The 23,282-nt window shown below is 39.0% G+C and overlaps 1 protein-coding gene across 4 annotated transcripts in view; it reads left to right on the forward strand.

The window, feature by feature from the left end:
• The window catches only part of SEC24B (SEC24 homolog B, COPII coat complex component), a 99,116-nt gene that overhangs the window by 21,703 nt on the left and 54,131 nt on the right, over positions 1-23,282 (forward strand). For all 4 annotated transcript variants that reach the window (XM_068543291.1, XM_068543292.1, XM_068543293.1 and 1 more), the window contains exons 2-3: positions 5,111-5,854; positions 16,082-16,255. In XM_068543291.1, the coding sequence (XP_068399392.1) occupies positions 5,111-5,854; positions 16,082-16,255 (918 nt within the window). The remainder of the gene's footprint in view (positions 1-5,110; positions 5,855-16,081; positions 16,256-23,282) is intronic.

The raw sequence follows: 23,282 nt of genomic DNA on the forward strand, positions 1-23,282 counted from the left end.
AGCATGACTGCTGAGCGGTATAAATTGATAGACATTTTTGGAGAGTTATTTGGCAATAATGGTCAATTTTAATAGCCCCAAAACCCTTTGAACCTCCAGTTTCACTTCTAGGAACTTACCCTGCAGATTAATCAAAGAAGTTGACTTCATAAATTAGTTCTCTCCCTGGAATAAATATTCATCAGTGGGGATTTGGTAAATAATGTTATGTTTCCATAATGAAATACTATATAGATTCTTTTAGAAGAACAATGAAGTTTATATATGCTAACACAGAAGAGTATCCAGGATATACTAGGTAAAAAAAGGAAGTTGTCAAACTGTAGTATGATCTATGTCTGTTTAAATATATATGCTTATATATACATTACATATGTGTATATAGGTATACAAAGGATACACAAGAAACCATTAACTGTAGCTACATCTGGGACATAGGACATAAGCTACCAGGGAGAGAAGGGGACTTGTACTTTTCACTTTATATTCTTCATTGTTTGAATTTTTTTAACAGTGGATATATTGTTACTTTTATAATTAAAAAAAAAAAAAAAAGCCTGTAAGAAAGGTTTGAATGTCTTTCATGCTAGGTATATTGTTATCTATTGCTGCATAACAAAATACCCCAAAATTTATCAACTTAAAACAACAAATATTTAATCTCATAGTTTCTGAGGGACATGAAGCAGCCTAGCTGTGTGGCTCTGGTTTAGGGTCTCATGAGATTGTAGTCAGGCTGTCAGCTGGGACTCTAGTTAGATTCTACTTGGGAGGGGACCTTCAAGATGGTGGAGGAGTAAGCCATGGAGATCACCTTCCTCCCCACAAATACATCAAAAACACATCTACATGTGGAACAGCTCCTACAGAATACCTACTGAATGCTGGCAGAAGACTTCAGACTTCCCAAAAGGCAAGAAAATGCCCACGTACCTGGGTAGGGCAAAAGAAAAAAGAAAAAACAGAGACAAAAGAATAGGGATGGGACCTGCACCTCTGGGAGGGAGCTGTGAAGGAGGAAAGGTTTCCACACACTAGGAAGCCCCTTCGCAGGTGGAGACTGCGGGTGGCAGAGGAGGGAAGCTTCGGAGCCACGGAGGAGAACGCAATGGGGGTGCGGAGGGCAAAGTGGAGAGATTCCCGCACAGAGGATCAGTGCCGACCACCAGAACTCACCAGCCCGAGAGGCTTGTCTGCTCCCCCGCTGGAACGGGCAGGGGCTGGGAGCTGAGGCTCAGGCTTCAGTCGGATCCCAAGGAGAGGACTGGGGTTGGCTGCGTGAACACAGCCTGAAGGGACTAGTGTGCCACAGCTAGCCAGGAGGGAGTCTGGGAAAAAGTCTGGACCTGCGTAAGAGGCAAGAGACCATTGTTTCAGGGTGTGCAAGGAGAGGGGATTCCTTCCCTGTCTGCCCACAGAAAGCAGAGCACCGCCTAAAGAAGCTCCAGAGATGGGCATGAGCCGCGGCTCTCAGCTCGGACCCCAGAGACGGGCATGAAATGCTAAGGCTGCTACTGCAGCCACCAAGAATCCTGTGTGCAAGCACAGGTCACCGTTCACACCTTGCCCCCAGGAGCCTGTGCAGCCCGCCACTGCCAGGGTCCCGTGATCCAGGGACAACTTCCCCGGGAGAACACATAGCATACCTCAGGCTGTTGCAACGTTTCGCCAGCCTCTGCCACCGCAGGCTCGCCCCGCATTCCAATTATAACTACCATACCCCTCCTTCCCGCCCCCCCGCCCCCCCCCGCCCCCCCCCCAGCATGAATAAGCAACAGCCCCCTAATCAGCCGCTGAGCCCCAGGAGCTGTGTGAACAAAGAAGAGAAAGGGAAATCTCTCCGTGCGGCCTGAGGAGCAATGGATTAAATCCCCGCAATCAACTTAATGTACCCTGCATCTGTGGAATACCTGAATAGATGGTGAATCGTCCCTAAATTGAGGCGGTGGACTTTGGGAGCACCTGTAGACTTGGGGTTTGCTGTCTGCGACTGATTTGTTTCTGATTTTTATGTTTATCTTAGTATAATTTTTAGCACTTGTTATCATCGGTGGATTTGTTTATTGGTTGTTCTCTTTTTTTATTATTTTTTTAAATTTTAATTATTTATTTATTATTATTTTCTTTTTTTGCTCCATTTCTTCTGAGCTGTGTGGCTGACAGGGTCTTGGTGCTCTGGCCTGGTGTCAGGCCTGAGCCTCTGAGGTGGGAGAGCCGAGTTCAGGACATTGGAACACCAGAGACCTCCCGGCCCCATGTAATATCAATTGGCAAGAGCTCTCCCAGAGATCTCCATCTCAACGCTAAGACCCAGCTCCACCCAATGGCCAGCAAGCTCCAGTGCTGGGCGCCCCATGCCAAACAACTAGCAAGACAGGAACACAACCCCACCCATTAGCAGAGAAGCTGCCTAAAATCATACTAAATTCACAGACACCCCAAAACACACTGCCAGATGCAGTCCTGCCCACCCGAAAGACAAGATCCAGACCACAGGCACCAGTCCCCTCCATCAGGAAGCCTACACAACCCACTGAACCAACCTCACCCACTGGGGGCAGACACCAAAAACATCGGGATCTAGGAACCTGCAATCTGCGAAAAGGAGATCCCAAACACAGTAAGTTAAACAAAATGAGAAGACAGAGAAATACACAGGAGATGAAGGAGCAAGGTAAAAACCCACCAGACCAAACAAATGAAGAGAAAATAGACAGTCTACCTGAAAAAGAATTCAGAATAATGATAGTAAAGATGATCCAAAATCTTGGAAATAGAATGGAGAAAATACAAGAAACATTTAACAAGGACCTAGAACTAAAGAGTAAACAAACAGTGATGAACAATGCTATAAATGAAATTAAAAATTCTGTAGAAGGAATCAATAGCAGAATAACTGAGGCAGAAGAACGGATAAGTGACCTGGAAGATAAAACAGTGGAAATAACTACCGCAGAGCAGAGTAAAGAAAAAAGAATGAGAAGAATTGAGGACAGTCTCAGAGACCTCTGGGACAACATTAAACGCACCAACATTCAAATTATAGGGGTCCCAGAAGAAGAAGAGGAAAAGAAAGGGACTGAGAAAATATTTGAAGAGATTATAGTTGAAAAGTTCCCTAACATGGGAAAGGAAATAGTCAGTCAAGTCCAGGAAGCACAGAGAGTCCCATACAGGACAAATCCAAGGAGAAACACGCCAAGACACATATTAATCAAACTATCAAAAATTAAATACAAAGAAAAAATATTAAAAGCAGCAAGGGAAAAGCAACAAACAACATAAAGGGAATCCCCATAAGGATAACAGCTGATCTTTCAGCAGAAACTCTGCAAGCCAGAAGGGAGTGGCAAGACATATTTAAAGTGATGAAAGGGATAAACCTACAAGCAAGATTACTCTACCCAGCAAGGATCTCATTCACATTCGATGGAGAAATTAAAACCTTTACAGACAAGCAAAAACTAAGAGAATTCAGCACCACCAAACCAGCTTTACAACAAATGCTAAAGGAACTTCTCTAGGCAGGAAACACAAGAGAAGGAAAAGACCTACAAAAACAAACCCAAAACAATTAAGAAAATGGTAATAGGAACATACATATCGATAATTACCTTAACTGTAAATGGATTATATATACAATGGAATATTACTCAGCCATAGAAAGAAACAAAGTTGAGTTATTTGTAGTGAGGTGGACGGACCTAGAGACTGTCATACAGAGTGAAGTAAGTCAGAAAGAGAAAAACAAATACCGTAAGCTAACACATACATATGGAATCTAAAAAGAAAAAAAAAATGGTTCTGAAGAACCTAGGGGCAGGACAGGAATAAAGACACAGACATAGAGAATGGACTTGAGGACCCGGGGAGGGAGAAGGGTAAGCTGGGACGAAGTGAGAGAGTGGCATGGACATATATACACTACGAAATGTAAAATAGATAGCTAGTGGGAAGCAGCTGCATCGCACGGGGACATCAGTTTGGTGCTTTGTGACCACCTAGAGGGGTGGGATAGGGAGGGTGGGAGGGAGACGCAAGAGAGAGAGTATATGGGGATATGTGCATGCATATAGCTGACTCACTTTGTTACACAGCAGAAACTAACACACCATTGTAAAGCGATTATACTCCCAATAAAGATGTTAAAAAAAAAAAGTAACGTAGGAAGTTTAATATCCAGTTACTCCATGGCAGCACTATCACCACAGCCAAATGCCCACCAACTGATAAATGGAGAAACAAATTGTGGTCTATCCATACAATGGAATGTGACTCAGCCATAAAAAGGAAATGAAGGACGGATACACGCTACAATGTGGATGATCCTGAAAGCATTATGCCAAGTGAAAGAAGCCAGCACAAAAGGTCATATACTGGGTGATTCTATTTATATGAAATACTCAAAATAGGTAAATCCACAAAGTCGGAAAGCAGATTAGTAGCTGCCAGGGCCTGGGGGCAGGGAGGAGTGAGGAACAACTGCTTAATGGGGACGGGTTTCCTTTCAGGGTGATGAAAGTGTTTTGAAATTAGAGGTGATGGTTGCACAAGAGTGTGAATGTACTAAATGCCACTGAATTGTACCTTTTAAAATGGTTGCGTGTATGTTATATAAATTTGCCTCAATTAAAAAAAAAAAAAGAGAGGGAGACTCTACTTGGTATGAAGGATCTGCTTCCAGGCTCACTCCTGTGATTGTTGGCAGACCTCAGTTTCTCTCTGGCTCTTGGTCAGGAGAATTCAGTTCCTCACTGCGTGGGTTTCTCCAGAGGGCTCTTCACACTTGACAGCTTTGTTCTTCCACGCTGAGTGAGTGATCTAAGAGAGTGCCAGCGCCCAAGACTGGGCAGATCTTTGGAGTGATATATCATTACCTCTGCTATATGCTGTTGGTCACACAGTCCAGTCCTGGTATATTGTGGGAGGGGGTGGGGGTCATTGGGGGCCATCATGGAGGCTATCACAGTGGGTCTATCAGAGTATAATCTCTTGTAACAATTTGGGATTATGAGGAAGTAAATTAGGGCAACATTTAGATGGGAACTGTGCTTCAAAGTTAGTTGCCTTCTTAGTAATTCTTGTAAATATTTGCTCTTTTTTTTTTCAGGTCCGGCACAGAATCAAATGCAAGTTCCGTCCGGGTATGGATTGCATCCTCAAAGCTACGTTGCTCCCTCAGGACATTACTCTCAAGGACCTGGGAAAATGACCTCATTGCCACTGGATAGCCAGTGTGATGATTACTACTCTGGTCTCTGTAGGGTACCAACACAAAATGTGGTGACTCCTAACACAGCAAGCCAGCAGCCAGGAGCACAGCAGATGTATGGCAGCATTCCTCCTGCCCCTCATGTCGTGGGGTCCACTCTGGGATCATTCCAAGGTGCCGGGTCATCAGCATCACGTTTGCATACGAGTGCCTCCCAGCCATACTCCTCTTTTGTGAATCGTTACAATAGTCCAGCCGTGTACTCTGCCAATTCTTCTGTTGCTGCTCAGGGATTTCCCTCTACTTGCGGTCACTATGCTTTGTCAACCGTTTCTAATGCTGCGTATCCTAGTGTTTCATATCCCTCTCTACCGGCTGGTGATCCATATGGGCAGCAGATGTTTACCTCACAGAATGCTCCGACTGTCAGGCCAGTTAGAGATAATTCATTTTCTGGTCAAAGTACAGCTATCAGCCATCCATCACCACTTCCACCTCCACCATCACAACAGTACCACCAGCAGCAGAGTCTTTCCGGATACAATACTTTCGCGTGGTCAGCTTCAGGCCTTCCGTCAACCCAAGACAATCTAATCCAAAACCACACCTCCCTGGCTACAGCCAACAACCCAACAAATCCTGGTAGGTTGAATGAAAAGTTCACCAAAGCATGGTTGAAAATCAGTTCATTTCCAATCTGATTTTTATTGCATGAAGGTTAAAGATGATACTGCCTAATAGAAAAATTGGAAATTAGCTCACCTTTTGCCATTTATTTGCTTTACTTATAGTGGAATTTTGCAGCATCTTCTTGAACCCTTCCCCTTCATCTGTTCACAATTAGCTACCCAACCATCTGCCTTGTATAGCATGGTTCCTTGCCATGATTGGGATCTCAGTTGGTATTTATTGCTGTGTTTTCATGCCTCTGCAGTAGTTGTCTTTAATGTGAGTTGGGAATAAGGCAAAATGGAAGGGTCTATTTGGGGATATGCTTTGGTAGCTACTACTTTCTTCTTTATACTAGTTCAACCTTGGGACAGTTACTATTCCAGCCATAGCCCTATTCACTATAGAAAAAATGATGGCCTGCAATACCACACTGGTTTCTCTAGGTGAACCCCTATTAGCGCCTTTCACAGAAGATATATTTCCTATACATTAAAGTTGATGTTTTCTCAGCCCCAGATTGGTAAGTTAGGATGAAGGACAGGAAAGATGGAGAAAGATACATGAAGAATACCCTTGTAATTAGTTTTTCTTACCTTCCTAAACCAAGATGTGGTTAAATTTATTTGTTTAAAAAGTACGTATGCAAGGTATGTAGTTTTTTAGTGTGGGGTTTGCATAGGATATATTCACTTTAATTCAACTTGCGAGCTTGAACTTAACAAAATCTGCTCTTGAACTGAACGAAAAGGTACGTAAAGGATGGGAATTGTTAAAGCTGTGATAGTTTTCTGAATGATGTCTTTAGATTGTATATCAGAGTCTAGATAGCCATATGTCAAGGATGTTGTAGAAAAGTATCATTCCCTAGATAGTTAGATTATTTAAAGTTAGAACTTTAGAATATTAGATCTGAAGTGTGCATTTGAGATCACCGATTCTTTCGTTGCTATGTTGTTTAGAAACACTTTGGGCTACAAGCAACTAATAGTGGTTTAAACAAAAAAGGTGGTATTTTTCTCACATAACAAGAAGTCTAGGCAGATGCAGTAGATCTAGATGTCCTCAGTGTCTTTTCTCCTTTTCCACTCTGCCATCCTTAGTATGTTGGTTTATAGAAACAAGATAACTTCTGTACCTGTAGACAGCAAGTCAAAGTTAAAAGCAGAAAGAAGGGAGAGGAAAGAAGAGGGGGTCGTGGCATTGACCCCATTTCATTTTACATATCATTTGCCATAGCTGTTTTAAAAGACCATCTCTAATTTAAGGGAAGGCTAGAAAATGAATATTTAGCTTTGTAGCCTCCATGGTAGAGGCAGGCAAGAAAGAAGGGGTTTAGCATTAACTGGGTTTTAGGTAAGTCAACTTGAAGCATCTATCACAATTCCCAAATCTGGCTGTGCACCAGAATCCCTTGCACTGATTGTGATCTTGAAACCCAACTTACTGAGCTAGAATAGAATCTCCAGGGTAGTCTTGGCGCGCAATTTGTGGGATCTTAGTTCCCTGACCAGGGATCGAACCCCGGGCCCTCAGCAGTGAAAGCACAGAGTCCTAACCACTGGACCACCAGGGAATTCCCTTGGGAATCTGTATTTCTGACTTGGTCGTGAGTGATGTCTGGTAACAGATCCATATTCTACTGTAGTCCTTTTGTTTAACGAACAAGGAAAGCCTGTAGTCATTAATGTTAGAAACAGAGCTTGTCCTGAAGCTCAGTTTCTTCTGACTCTCAGTCTACCCTTCTCAGAACCAGGGCTTTCTGTCCCCTAGAAATTCTGTTTTCTTTCTTTCTTCTTTCAGCAGTCCTTTCACACATCAGCTTATCCTAAGGTCCCTCTGACTTAAGGATTTTGTGACTTTCGTGACAAAAAAAGAAGAAATTCAGGTAATTCCTGTCTTATTCTGAGATGGGACTGAATAGAACTAATTTATGCTGAGATGTAGGATCAGGGAAATGTAGGGCCACTTGGCTAAGGAATAGAATACCTGTGGGGAAGGGCCTATCGTTGAAGAAAATGTGGAATAAAGGGTAAGAATAATTACAAAATTACCTTCTATTTGAATAACTAGTAATTAGGCCGTTAGGCAGGGAGAAGGGGGTATATTTCCATTCTTTTAATTGTGATACTATACTGTGAAAGCCATAGTAAATATAATTTTAGAAGTTCATTTGTTAAGAAGTGGGTTTCTTTATTTTTTCCCTTTAGATTGGTAAATGACTTTTTTTTTTTTTTTTTTTTTAATTTATGGCTGTGTTTGGGTCTTCGTTTCTGTGCGAGGGCTTTCTCCAGTTGTGGCAAGTGGGGGCCACTCTTCATCGCGCTGCACGGGCCTCTCAGTATTGTGGCCTCTCTTGTTGCGGAGCACAGGCTCCAGATGCGCAGGCTCAGTAATTGTGGCTCATGGGCCCAGCTGCTCCGCGGCATGTGGGATCTTCCCAGACCAGGGCTCGAACCCGTGTCCCCTGCATTGGCAGGCAGATTCTCAACCACTGCGCCACCAGGGAAGCCCGGTAAATGACTTTTTAATTGTAGTTCAGAAGTTGACAAATTAAGTGTAGCTCAGGTTAATACGGCCCACGCTCGTCACCATTTCAAAAGAAATAAAGAGGTTACTTTTAAAACGTCCTTTAAATATTACAGAAGTTCCTAAACTTTCTCAGCTGATGTTTCTCAATATTTTTGCCAGTGCCTCAAGCTACTTAGTAGTAATAGTTCACAAGGTTTTTTGACAGATGTCACTGTGTTTCTCTTGAAAATTTAAAACATCCCTCGGAACTCTGTGAGTTTATTGCGAGGGCAACTTGGGTGCCTAGTTACAAGGTTTGGGAACCATGGGTATACTGATTTTAATGTTCTAGAAAGACAAGCAATTTAATTGCTTTGGACATTCTTAAATTATAATGTCATATTAAAATGAGAATCTTAGGTATTAATCATAGTTTTGTATGAAAATCAGTCTGAGTAATTGACAAGAATGATTGCATTTTTTATTACCTGGTTATATTAGTTTCATTTTCAGGTAGTATAGTAAAAATTCTTAAGCAATTTGTGAAGGGTTGAGATCCAAAAGCATAAACCTGAGTTAAGTGATTATCAAAAACACAGTGATTGATACATGCTGTTACTTTTAGGCAGTTGATGAGTTCATATTCAGAAACATAGAATAAAAGAGACATGTAAATGTTATCTCATTTGCCTATATTTTATTTTATTTTTTTAATTCTATTTATTTGCCTGCGTTGGGTCTCCATTGCTGCACTCGGGCTTTCTCTAGTTGCGGCGAGCGGGGGCTACCCTTCGTTGTAGCGTGCGGGCTTCTCATTGCAGTGGCTTCTCTTGTTGCGGAGCATGGGCTCTAGGCACGCGGGCTTCAGCAGTTGCAGCACGCGGGCTCAGTATTTGTGGTGCGCGGGCTGTAGGGTGCACAGGCTCAGTTGTTGTGGCTCGCGGGCTCTAGAGCGCAGGCTCAGTAGTTGTGGCGCATGGGCTTAGTTCCTCTGTGGCGTGTGGGATCTGCCCGGACCAGGGCTCGAACCCGTGTCTGCTGCATTGGCAGGCGGATTCTTAACCACTGCACAGCCAGGGAAGTCCATTTGCCTCTTTATTTTAGAAAAGCATGTTAGTACAATTTAGCACTAGAATTTCAGATTACTTTATTAAAAACGTAGTGATGTATGTTTTGGGGGCTATGTTTAGTTGTTAACTTAGAGTGAAATTTTGGCTGGTGTTTATTATACCATTAAAATTTTTTAAACTGTCACTATAGGTAAATTTCTCAAGGTTCAGAAGCTCTTTCTTAGTTTGAGATGAAGTTGGCTGAGTAATACAACTTCAGTAAGGATCACATCTTGACAGCATATTGTAGAATAGTACTGAGTACAATTTTATTAAAAAAACACTTAAAAATCTACTTATAAAAATAATGATAATAAACATTTGTATAATCCTTATATAAAAATCCACAACATACATGACACTACGGTATAACCACTGATAAGTTAATATACATCTATCATCTCGGGGTGGTGATGTGCCTGAGGAAAAGCAAAATAGCTCCCTATAGGAGGTGACTATCTGGATAAAGAAATACAAGTTAGAAATAAGTTAGAAAACTACATTGGAGGTACAGATAGTACAGTTAAGAGATTATTTTCAGCTTTGGAAACTTGTGATGAGATTGCAGAGTTGTGAGATAGTAATAATTATGCTCCCTCACACTCATACTCCTTCAGTTTTTCCAAAGCTGCTCTTGAACCTTATCATCTTTACTCAGCTTTATACCTTCCACTGTAAATTTTTCTATATTTACTCCTTCTTCAAGCTCAGAAGATGAGATGTCCCTCTTTGTGACCACTTCCTTCAAAAGTTGACTTTATCAGTTGTCCCTTTTCTGTATCTCAGTTTCCCAGTTTCTCCTGGGCTATGGCATTGGAAAGGTGAGAGGAAAAGACTTGAAGGAAAAACATAAGCTTGGTCCTATATGTAACCAGCAGCCATCAGAAATTTTTAAGCGAGGGGGTGACACTATCAGATTTGTGTTTCGCATCTTTCTTCTGTGAGCAGTGTGGTAGGTGGGCTGGAGGAGGAGGAACTTGGAGGCAGGAGGACCAGCTGGGAAGGGATCACGGCAATTGTCTAGATGAAGGATGCTGACATAGGTGGAGATTTATTCATACAGAAGACAGACGGCAAGAGATGATTTCAAGAATTCATTGATAAGGTCTATGAAGGAAGAGGAATCATAAAAGTTGACTTAAATTTTCTAGTTTGAACAACTTGAATGGGTAATGGTGCTATTAGTTGAGAATTTGGTTAACCTTCCTAGTTTCAAAAGAGTTTATGTACAGTTACTAAGGAGCTACTAAAAACTAACAGGGGAACTGCCTTAATGCCAATAAATAAATAAATAGATAAACAGACAAATGATTTATTTTTGAGTTGTAGGTTCTGTCTCTAAGTGTACCATGTTTCATCTGTCAAATTCTCTTTGTGAAAGGGGTAGTTTTGTTGTTGTTGTTTTTGGATTTTTGGCTGGCATTTTTCTGTGGTCCTTCATATTTGTGGAACTTGTCTCCATTTATTTGACAAATACTTGAAAGCCAGCTGTGTGACAGGTGTTTATTTTAGTGCTGGGAGATAAAATAGCAAGTAAAAAGACTTGATCCTTATCTTCATGAAGTTTGTAATCTTCTTGGGGAGGCAAACATTATCCAAAATAAACACAAATAAATGTAAAATTGCTACTATTATTTAAGTATCATGAAGCAGAGATGTATGGTGCTTGGTGAGAGTACTCTAGGTATAGAGTACTCAGGAAGTTTTCCCTGATCTCTGATATGTGAGCTGCAATCTGAAGAATAAATTCTCCATGTATAAAATAAATTACAGATGAAATAAATATTTAAATGCAAAAAGGCAAAACTTTAAAACTTTTCAGAGAAAATACGGAAGAACCTTGGAGTTGGGAAAGATTTCTTAAGGACACCACACACAATGCTAGCTAGCCATAAAGAATAAGCATGATAAGGTTTACTATCATCTAATTAAGAACTTTTTTTCATTGAAAGGCAACATAAAGAAAACAAAAAGACAAGCCATGAAACGGGAGAAAAAAAATTTTTATAGTATTTTATCCAGAATATACAAATAACACATAAGATCAATAAGGAAAAGACCAGCAACCCAAGAAAAAAATACATGAACAGGCATTTCACAGATGAAAGGAAAACATACTCAGTCTCATTAATAATCAGGGAAAAACAACTTAAAACCAGAATGGGATATCTACTTATACCTAGCGGCAGGATGGTAAAACTTTGAAAGACCGAGTATACCAAGGGATGGCAAGGATGTGGAATAACAGGAAAATCTTAGACAGTGTTAGTAGAAGGACCTATTGGTTCAGCGTTTCAGGGGAGTTTGGCATTAGTGGGATTGAAGGTAACCACACCCTAAAACACAGCTATCCCACTTTCGTGTACTCTAGAGAAGTCCTTCTCATACTTTGTGCGTATGAATCACCTGGGGCCTTGTTAAAATGGAGGTTCTGATTCACCAGGTCTAGTATTGCCTGGCCTAAGGATTTTATCAAGTTTCTGTATAAAGTGTTGGTAGCCCATAGAGTACACTTTGAATAAGAGGGCCCTACAGCACCGCTTCCTGTTTTAGATGTGTAGTACTTGTAGAAAATAACATTTTGCGGGGGGCGGATTCTGAGCTAAAGGGTCTAGTTTGTTCCCCAGGCCAAGGAACTCACTTTCCACAGGCCCCCCAGGGCTGAGGGGATCCTCATCCCTTGCTGTACCACTACATACACACTTTTGAGCTGTGGCACCCACGTTGAGAAGCTCCACCCCAGAGAAACGAGCACATGTGTACCAGGGACATGTTCATGAATATTCCTGTAGTACTGTATGTGAAAACAAAAAATTAGAACCCAAAAGTCCATTTATGATAGGATGGATGAAATATATATTCCTGTCCTGTGGGCTACTGACCAGCAGTGAAAATGATGAAATAGAGCTATACTCATTAACACAAATGAATCCCAGAAATGTAACAGGATTCATGGAAGAATATATGCAGTATGCTATTGTTATAAAGTTAAAAAACAAGCAAAAATAATGTTTAGGGATACTTATTTGTGTGGTAAACTAATGACAAAAGCAAGAGAATAAGGAACACAGTTCAGAGGGGAGGCAAGGGAATACCTTCCCTGAGGAGTACACTAAGAGCTTCAGCAGTATTGGAAATGTTTTATTTTCACAGTTGGATGCTGAATTCATGGGTATTTCTTTATTATGATTTTATAAATACATACACATATACGTATCACCTTTTATTTGTATCAATTATTTTATTAAAGAAAAAAGTTTATTACATCTAAGGGGGAGCAAGTGTATTCCCCTTTAATGGGAGAGAGCATGGCAAGTTCAAGGGACTGAAAGACCAGTGAAGCTAGAGGAGAACCATGGGCCAGGAGGAGACTGGGAACTCAGGATCATTCAGGGCCTCGTTGACCATGTTAAGAAGTTTTCGGGGTAAGATGTTTTGTCTTCACCCTCAAGCGCTGGCAGACTATTGAAGGACTGTAAGGAGGCTGATGCCATGTATCCGGCTAGAGACTGGAGAACACAGAGGGCCGTGTTCAAACCTGAACTACTTATCTTCGACTTTGTGCTTGCAATTGTTTTTTGAAAAATTACTTGTGGGAATAATTTGAGGCCTAGGATGATGGAATTGTTCTCCAGAGAGGATTTATATTTCCTTCTGCCAGTTTCCTCCAGGTACTACCAGCTTGTGATCACGTTCATCCAAGTCCAAGTGTCTAGATGTACTGGACTGTGCAGATGTTCTGAATCAAAGCTGCTGGCTTTTGTAAGGCTTAGTTTCCTGGTGTATCCTTATCCCGAGGTTATAACCCTTCAGATACTATCCTGAAAGTGGAGGTATGGGGTGCTGAATCAGGTGCCCCATCTTGGGTGTGCTGTGGGAGATGTCTTGTTTCCCATGCTCTGCAAGGCTACAGAAAACAGCAGATCAGGTTTGCAACAGATAGCCACAGGGTGAAAGCAGCTCTGAGTGTTAGGCTTATTTCTCTGAGTTTTCAATTTCTTACAGATTTGCACCCAGAGATTCATTAGTATCATGTTAGATCTTTGATTATTTTAAGAAGATCTTTTTAAGTATAGTTTTTAAAGTTACCTTTAGTAGAAGGTTTGATCCTAATTACCTAGATCATCATTACCAGAGGCAGAAATATCTTCTATATTTTTAGACAGTGTCTTTTAGTTTCTTATTATGAACAAAGGTAAAGTTAGTATATTTACTCTGTCTTCCACACCCCTTTCCTTTTTTTTGTCACTCAATTTTAGGTGATTATATCTTAATTTTTACTTTGTACTATTAAATATATTCATCGCTCTGTTACTTTAGCATTTTTAATGATTTCACCAGTTATCTAATGCTGGTTTAAAACAAAAATTATTTATTATTTTTCGTAGTTCTGTGGGTTGTTTGGACAGTTCCTCTGCCGGTTTTCTTGGACTCATGTGACTTCATTTAGCTGGAGAGTTGGCTGGGCTGGAGGATCATAGACTTCACTCATAATGTCTAGCAATTGGTGCACACCGTTCAGTGGGGCACCTAGGTTTTTCTCCGTGTGATTAGATTAGCTTCCTTACGTCAGGGGTCCCCAGCCCCCCAGGCTGCATACTGGTACTGGTCCGCGGCCTGTTAGGAACCGGGCCACACAGCAGGAGGAGAGCGGCAGGCAAGCGAGCGAAGCTTCATCTGCGGCTCCCCACCGCTCCCCATTGCTTGCATTACCACCTGAACCATTCCCCCGCCACCCAAGGCCTTGGAAGAATTGTCTTCCACGAAACCGGTCCCTGGTGCCAAAAGGTTGGGGACCGCTGCCTTACGTGATGGTCTCAGGGCAGCATTTCAAGAGCAGAAAGGCATTAGCTGCAGTACCTCTTGAGACTTGAGGTCTTGAACTTGTACACCATTACTTCTGCCACATTCTGTTGATTAAAGCTAGTCGAAAGTTTAGCCTCAATTCAGGGAGTGGGAAAATAGATTCCACTTCTCAATGAGAGGAACTGCACAATATCGTGACTGTGTTTTCAGTCTCTCACAATGACGTTTGTCCTTCCCAAAAATGATGTGGCAATTAACGTATTTAGACTACCTCCCACCTTCTTCCTCCATTCTCATATTTATATCATTTGTACTCTATTGGGAAATGTATCACATTTTGTTCTGTCACTATATTCTTGCATTTGTTTCGGTCTTAGACCTAACTTTGTTCATATATATATATATATATATATATATATATATATGAATATGTCATACAGATATACACATACGAACATGTCTGTATGTGTATGTATACTGTTGTATAAGTTTAAGATGTGCAACATGATGATTTGATATACATATTTATTGCAAAATGATTACCACAGTAGGGTTAGTTAATACATCCATCATCTCTCATAATTACCATTTTTGTGTATATGGTGAGAATATTTAATATCTACTGTCTGAACAGCTTCCAAGTATATAATAACAGTATTGCTAACTGTAGTCACCGTGCTATACATTAGAACTCCGGAACCTACTCATCTTATAACTGAGAGTTTGTACTCTTTGACCAATATCTCCCCATTTCCCCCGCTTCCCTGCTTCTGGCAACCAAAACTTTCTATTTCTGTGAGTTTGGCTTTTTTAGATTCCATATATAAATTACACCATGCATTATTTGTCTTTGTCTGATTTATCTCAATTAGCGTAATAACCTACAAGTCCATTCATGTTGTCACATGGCAGGATTTCCTTCTTTTTTATGGCTGAATGATATTCCATTGTGTGTGTGTGTTCTCTTTATTTCCACATTTTCTTTATTCATTCATCCATTGTATATATGTCTGTATATATACACATACACACGTGCATGTATTGATATATACATACACATACATACATACGTGTATATGTGTGTATATGCACCACATTTTTAAAGTCCATTCATCCATCAGTGGACACTTATGTTGTCATCATAGGTTTTTCAGTTATCTCTTGGTTGGCTGAAGATGATCCTGTAGGTCAGGCAGTTTGAGCTGTCAAAAAGGCCAACTATGAATCACATGTACTTTATTCCAGAAGTCCAGCCTAATGTTACTGTCAGGCCCTTACTTAGTTACCTGTGAGATATGGGATCTGATTAGAAACAGCAAATGAGAAGTGGCAGTTTACAATACAAAATGGGATCTGAGCGAATACTAGAAACATCTGTATAATTCATGAATCACATTACTGCAGAAGCAAATAACCTCTGTTCATCTTATCTATCTAAGGTACCACTGCACAGTAGAATAATTAGTATTAATAATAGTGGTCATTAGTTAGTAAAGAAAAGCTGTTTGGGGTTCATTTTGTTTAAGAAGGTATGGAAGCTTGTGAAATGTTTTAGGAAAATTGCCATTAAAGACTTTTAAGAACATTTAGTGAATAAGTTTTTAGTTTCTTTGAAACTCATTTCTTTGGACCCCTTATTTTCTAGGTATAGATATACTAGGTAAATGTGATGCTGCTGAAGTTTCTTACAAGAACTTCAGATTAACGGTATTTTGTTAGTATTTTAATATATTTCAAGCTTACTGCTGTGGATGAAATAGTTTCTTGTCTTCAGTTGCAGATACTTTGTCCTGTTCTGTAATGCAAAATGTTCAGCCTCCCAAGTCCAGCCCAGTAGTATCTGCTGTTTTGTCAGGAGCCTCGTCAACAAGAACGCCTCCTGCTGCAGGTCGCCCAGTTGAGCCTTTGGCCTCAGTTGCACGGCCGTCAGAGCTATTACAGCAGAAAGGTATTTGAAAAATTCGTTATACTGTCTATATTGTACATATATATATGCACACAGTAATTCAAATAGCTGATTTTAAAAAGTCAAACTGATGAACCATGATTTATGGAAAATATGAGAAAAAGGAATTTACAATCTCAATTCAAACACTGTTTTTTAATGTATTCCAGTCTCTGTTTATGATTTTTTATAATTACGTTATAGAATTTTGTTAAATCTGTTATGTATTTTATATAATTGCAATCATAGTTTACATACCATTTTGTATTTTGCTTTTACATCTATTAAATTATGCAGTTCTTCGTGTATCTGTACAGTTTTACAGTCATGGCTAATTCATTGTGTCATTGTATTATAATTTACTACTCCATCCCTCCATTATGAGCCATTTATTTTCTGTTTTTTAAAGGTTATTATAGTTTCTTTTAGGATGAATCACTCAAGATTTCCTTGTTTTGTGAATTTCCATATCCTATTTGATGATTTCTTTGCTTGTCATTATTATTAATGGAAAGTAACTTTTGACCCAATTTTGAGAATGAGAGGATGAAAATGAAATTGTAAGCCACACTCTTGCATCATTGACAAACAATATGGTTTATTTGTTTGCTTGTTTAATATTCTCTGTGTGTTAAATAAGTGACAGGTGACTAAAATGTGTTGTTTTGACCATTTCCCCACATTGCCTTTTCTTTTGGTTGTGTTCTTGATTGTTTTCTGTCTGGCTAAAGTTCCAAATCTATTGATGTTTCAGGTTAATATACTATATTTTTCATTTGATGAGAGATAACTGTTTTTAGGAATATGTGGTTTGTATTTCTAGCACAATCATTAGTAATATTTTAGGGACTATATTCCCTGTGTAGTGACGGCCCCTCACCTTGAGTATGAAGAACTCTCTTATGTTCTGAGACTTGGAAAAAGCAACATAAATCCTTAGGCTGATCTCACTGCTTAGATCTGCTGAGTGTTCCTGTGGTCAACAGAGGCTTTTCTATCCTTTGATCAGATTATACATTATAGATTTTCTTATTTGGTTTTTTTTTTTAGGAAAACCAACTGCAGCACCAGAGAGTGTCCACTGATTCCCAACAAGCCAGTGGGTGTATTAGGAATAGAATCTAGTTATTATAAGCATTTACTTCCAAAGTGAGGGGCTGGTAGGAAAGTTTTACTTATCATGAGTAGAAGAAACTTAGGGGTACCTAGGAGCCCTAACTAAATGAGTGATGTCTTTCCTCTACATTGATAATTACCTTCCAGGTGTTAAGATATATATGCTGCTTGTTTTGGCCCTTTACATTGCCCCCCGCTAATTTATTTTTTCCTATTATGTTTTCCTTTTGACCATTTTAGTTTAAATACCATCCTATCATCTTACTGTATCATTTTGTAAACCACTTTCCCACTAAATAATTATAATTATTATGTTTCCTTTTTCTTACTAATAAGATAGATTTGAAAAGAGAAGGAACTATCATTTATCGAGCAGTTACAATGTGCCAGATACTTCATATTTATTATCTCATTTAATCCCCGTACCAATTCTACTAGGTAGACATTATCCTGGTCTTACAGGTGAGAAAAGTGACATTCACAAAGATTAGGTAACTTGCCCAAGATTATAAATTAGTAAATAGCGGAGTGAAAGATTTTTCTTTTTTTCTTTCTTTTTTTGGCCACACCACACAGCATGCGGGATCTTAGTTCCCCGACCAGGGATTGAACGCGTGCCCCCTGCAGTGGAAGCACAGCATGTTAACCACTGGACCGCCGGGGAAGTCCCCAGAGTGAAAGATTTTCAACTCAAACCTTTCTATTTTGTGCTCTTTCTATAAATGAGGCTGAATTATTGTTTTTGTTGGCTGTTAAACTCTTGATTTACCTAAGGTAAACTCCTTGAATAAGTAACAGGAAAGATAATGCTGGAGACCTTTGAATTGCAGCTTTTATTGTTCCGTTTTCTGAAGCAGGAGATAGGTCACTTAGTGGTCTCATTGCCTTTGGGTAGATCTGGATACACACAGAGATGTGTATGAGTTATGGCCCCATGTACGTTGTGCAAACTGTAGTTTACAGGACTGACGCCCCTTGTGTGCAGGGTATGGCTGTGTAGGGCGCGCTGTGGGTCTGATAAGACTACGCAAGTATTGATACTTAAAAGAGGTTAGTCTTTTTCTCCTGTGAATGAAGAGTGTTGCCTGCCATAAAGCAAAGAATGTTGAGCCACCAAGCCACTACAAAGCTGCCGCCAGCGGTGAGCCCCGAGGGAACTCAGGATGGAGACACACTGCCGAGCCCTGAGCCACTGCAGCCAACCCCGCAGCAGGGCACCCGAGGGGACTCAGGATAGGCAAGAACAGGACACTGCCCTAGAGAGCTGTGGTACCTATGAGAGGAATAATTTCGGTGAGCCCAGGCTCTTGCATCTTCCCATACACAGAAGAGTGCTACGTTCACTGACTTGAGACACCCGGTTCTCTGTAATTAATGGTCATCTCTTGAGGTTCCGACTCCCTGGTCTTTGTCGCAGAAGCCTCTGTCTGTCCCGGCTCCTCCCTTCCCTCTTCGGAGCCATTCCTCAGAGCTGTCTGAGAGGCTGTCTTCCCGGCTTGAAGCCCTCAGAAAGTCCGCCAAATAACATAGTTCTCAGCTCTCAGGGTGTGCTTTTTTTTTCAGTTGACATTCCCAGCTTCAAAGACACCCTTTCTGACCTATTCTCTCAGCATTTTTTACTGGTTTTTACAGGAGAGGCTTCAAATTTTTGCTTGCATATCTCCTAAAAATTTTTTGAAAAAACTGTAACTACTTGAACATTTTTAGATTGACATCTAAAATTTTTCACCAGAAGTTAAAATACTTGCAGTTATATAATTTTCAACATACTGCGTATGTTGACTTTTAAAAAAAAAGATGTTATGTTTTTCTGTGTATCCGCTGGAATGAAGCCTGTCATCCTTTAAAATAAAAGATAGTGAAGGGACTTCCCTGGCGGTCCAGTGGTTAAGATTCTGCGCTTCCAGTGCAGGGGCCGCAGGTTTGATCCCTGGTCGGGGAAATAAGATCCCACATGCTGTGCAGTGAGGCCAAAAGATTAAAAAAAAAAAAAAAGAAAGTGAAATTAGCCCTTCTTTAACATTTAGAAAGTTTACATTTTTCCTTTTTCTTCTTAACATCCCTTGAATGTTTCCCTTGAATGTAGTAATAATATAATATATTCTTAAGCTAGAAACTCTTTTATCACTCTATCATGCTTTTCTGCTACAATAACATTATATATAATTGAAAGTTTAAAATATTGTCTGTAACCATGTGTCTAAACATTAACATTTTTTCTTCTGGATTATTCTATCAATACAATTATTGTCAGTATCTAGTGGGTCAAAACAACATAAACATCGTGAATTTTGGTATTTTTTTTTAATGGAAAGTACATTTTTATTGGAAATACATCTTTCATTGAGATAAATGGCTTTCCCTCCGTCCCACCATAGCTTTGTGTACCTGAATTGCATATGATTCATTATTACAATAAGATAAACTTTAGAAAAATTTCATTCATAGTTTTTATTTGCATATATATAATTACTGAGAAACTTTGTTCATGTAAAGTAGATAGGAATGGTATTGGAAGGGTTTTATTAAAGCAATATTGTTCTATAAAGTTTTTTAACCTTGTGAGTTACGTGTGAGAAATTTTTATTGTTGTTGGTTGAATTTTATTTTCCAGATTGTAGATAGTTGGTAGCATTATTATTTCATGTAGCAGTTTACAATTTTAAAATACCTTTAAGTTGTATTATCTCACTTGGTCATCATGTGAAGCAGACGTATTATATTTCACCTTTATTTTATACATGAGGAAACTGAGGTTTAGAGAGGTTAGGTGTTTTGCCCAAAGACATAGAAGTTCCCAAAAGGGATACCAAGACCCAGTGCAGATCTTCTGCTTCCAAACCCAGTGTTTGTTTTACTGAGTTAGCAATTATTCAAAATATTATGAATTTTATTATATCATTGCCAGTATAATATCACATACTTTAATGTATTTTTATCAAAAACTTCAAGCTGTGATGTAAGTCACTTATCTCACGGATGGCATCTCCATATAACCTAATTGGCAAAGGCAGTCCTCATTTTCAAACCAATGACAGAAATTTTATTCTTTGTCAAAAAGCCTGATTTAATTTTTTAATTCAAAGAAATGTGTTCCTGAAGTTTCAAGGGGTATCATAAACTCCACTGAGAAATAAATTGCATCCTACATCTCCTAAGCCAAATTACTAAGAGCAATCAAATTTAAATGTCAAAGATTATTCTTTTTTATAGTATAGGTTATAAAAACTAGGCAGTGAGTCAATATGCTGTTTCTCATTGCCAAATTTGAAATAAAACATTGTAATATGTACCTAATATTAGGCTATTTGTGAAGCAAGGATTATATTAAAAAGCATTGTATTCCTGTGGTAAATATATGCATAGTGTGTATCAAACTCTTGTTATTTGGCTTTTTTTTAGTATTTAAATAGGAATCAAGCATAAAAATTAGAAATAACTCAATTTCATCATACATCATGATAAAAATGTTCCCATGTATTTTATTATATATATACACACACACACACACACACACACATATATATATATACTACTAAGTACTAATAGGTTTACCTGCTAGTAAATTTTTGTTTTTTGTTTTTTTTTTTTGGTTAAAAGGAAGTAGAAAGCATTAAGTACTGTATAAAGTATAAGGGGATATGAAATGATTATAACCATCATAAATATTTTATGATAAAATAGGTTGTAAAGTACTTTATTGAACATCTCATAGCTTCTGAAAGAAACATGTAGAATTTTTACCTATGAGTTTTATCCAGTGTCTCTTGAAAAAGACTGGTAGTCCTAGAAAATGTTGTACTTATTTTTAAAAGAACTAGCATTACTAAGAATATTATTCAGGTTGGTAGAAGGTTCTTTTTCTAATTAATGACTTGCTCTAGGGATAAGTATTAAGAATAGTTGAAAATAATTGTTTTTAATTAAATATATACAAAAACATGTTTTTAAAGTTCAATAGTAATAGTAGTGAATACTTGTATTTACTGTATTTCAGGCACCATTCTAATAAGATTTAAAATATATTAATTCATTTAATCCTCCCAGCAGCTGTTTGAGGTAGTTATTACCCCACCTTACAGATGATATAAATGAAGAACAGAGAGGTTAGTAATTTTGCCCAAGGACACACAGCTAGTAAGTGGTATTACCTGGAATTGAACCCAGAGTCCCCATCTTTACCCATAATGTCCTGCTGCTTGTCTGTTCAGTATTTCTTACTGTTTTTGCTTTGTTCTCATGTGACTCTTTCAAAAGCAATGGATTCTTTGGCAGCAGTGGTTGGGGCCTTCACACATGCAGAATCATTAAATAAATTTATCATTACTGCCGCCACCCTACTTTTCACTATTTCTGAATTAATAAAGCCAACCCTATTTCTAATATGTTTCATTTTTAACTGCAGCATGTATGGCAAGGTAAAAGATAGTCTGTAGATTTAGGGTGCCTTGATCAATCATTTAAAGAAGGAGGAAGCTTTCCTAGTAAGATTTAGGATAAGTTAAGGGAATGTGTTTCTTTTGTAAAGTGAGAAAAAGTCTGTTCTTAACACAGGTACTTTCTTAGGTGGATAAGATGTAGGAAAGAGAGTACTGTGGAGAGTGATTCCCTTAAAACCCTTCTTTCGTGGGAACCCTTGCAAAGTCTTCTAGTGTGTGTACCTAGTTAGAAGACCAGATTAGGAAAGGTAACAGTTGATCAAAAGTCTGAACTCTTGAATTTAAAAAAGCTAACCTCCACAAGGGATTTGTTTTCTCTTAAGACTAGTTTTATTTATTCCCAGTGTAACTGTATCTAGGGAACAGTAAAGATGCCTTTTATTAAGCAACTCCAACTCTCCTGGAGAATTTGGCCTGAAGGTACTTTAATGACAGGTAGTTCAAACAGAATGTCTTTTTAAAGATATTGGGGCCCTACCAGTAACAGGCTCTTCATCATGTCATTCAGTCTATGAAATAGCGTCCCGCCTCTTGGTTTTCTAGATTCATACCTTGGAAGCTCTGCTTAAGACAAAATGAATTGGGGGTGTGGCATTCCTTCCTTGTTTGGTGGTGATGGCTGGGGTGGGAGGTACCCCAGGACATTTCGACAGTGTGCTGTATACAACCTAGAGCAGGGCATTTAAATATGAATTGATTGTTATTCTGGAGCTCTTAACCGTTCTTCTGTGGATTAACTAAAATATCGTATTCTTCTGCCGTTAGTATTCCCAAGCTTTTAACAAAGTTTACTTAAACGAGCAAAGGAAGGCTAAATTCTGAGCCTTAAATATTGAGTCGCAGTTGGGAAGAGCTTAAATCTTGATGCTTTCATCTCCGACCCTTCTCAAAAAGGATTGCATCTTTTTTTTAGGACAGTAAAATTAAGTATGTTGTGTGACATTCTGTTAATACAGTACGTTGGCAACAATTGTATAATCTAAAATGATATTGTAATAAATAATATTACTCTGTTCTTATTTATAGGTTTGTTCCAGTGCATTAAGTAGTTGCTCTATAAATTTTTCTTTAATCGTTGGATAGCCATCTCATTTGCTTCCAATTAAGCACTGGATATTTTTCCAATAATATGTGATACCTGTTTTTATTCAGTAAATCTGGAAAAAGAGAGGAAAATATTTGTCTTATAATACATATAGGTTTGCCCCATGCTTTGGCTTCTTTGATTAGAGTCAGCAGTCTACAGAATGATTCAGTCATGAAAAGAATGGATTTTCTTCCTGCTTTTTGGCCTCTCTTAGCTTAGCACAGTAAATGTAATTTCTTTTTTTTCTTCTTTCTCTTCTTTCTGCTTATTATATACATACCTACATGTGTACTTTTTAAAGTGCAATGCTAATTGGTATTTTGGGAAAGTACTTTGTTTTTAAAGAAGTTCTTAAATTGAAGAATTTCTTTTCTATAAAATCTTTTTA

The sequence above is a fragment of the Eschrichtius robustus genome, chromosome 4 (assembly GCF_028021215.1).
Source record: "Eschrichtius robustus isolate mEscRob2 chromosome 4, mEscRob2.pri, whole genome shotgun sequence".
Classification (NCBI taxonomy): domain Eukaryota; kingdom Metazoa; phylum Chordata; class Mammalia; order Artiodactyla; family Eschrichtiidae; genus Eschrichtius; species Eschrichtius robustus.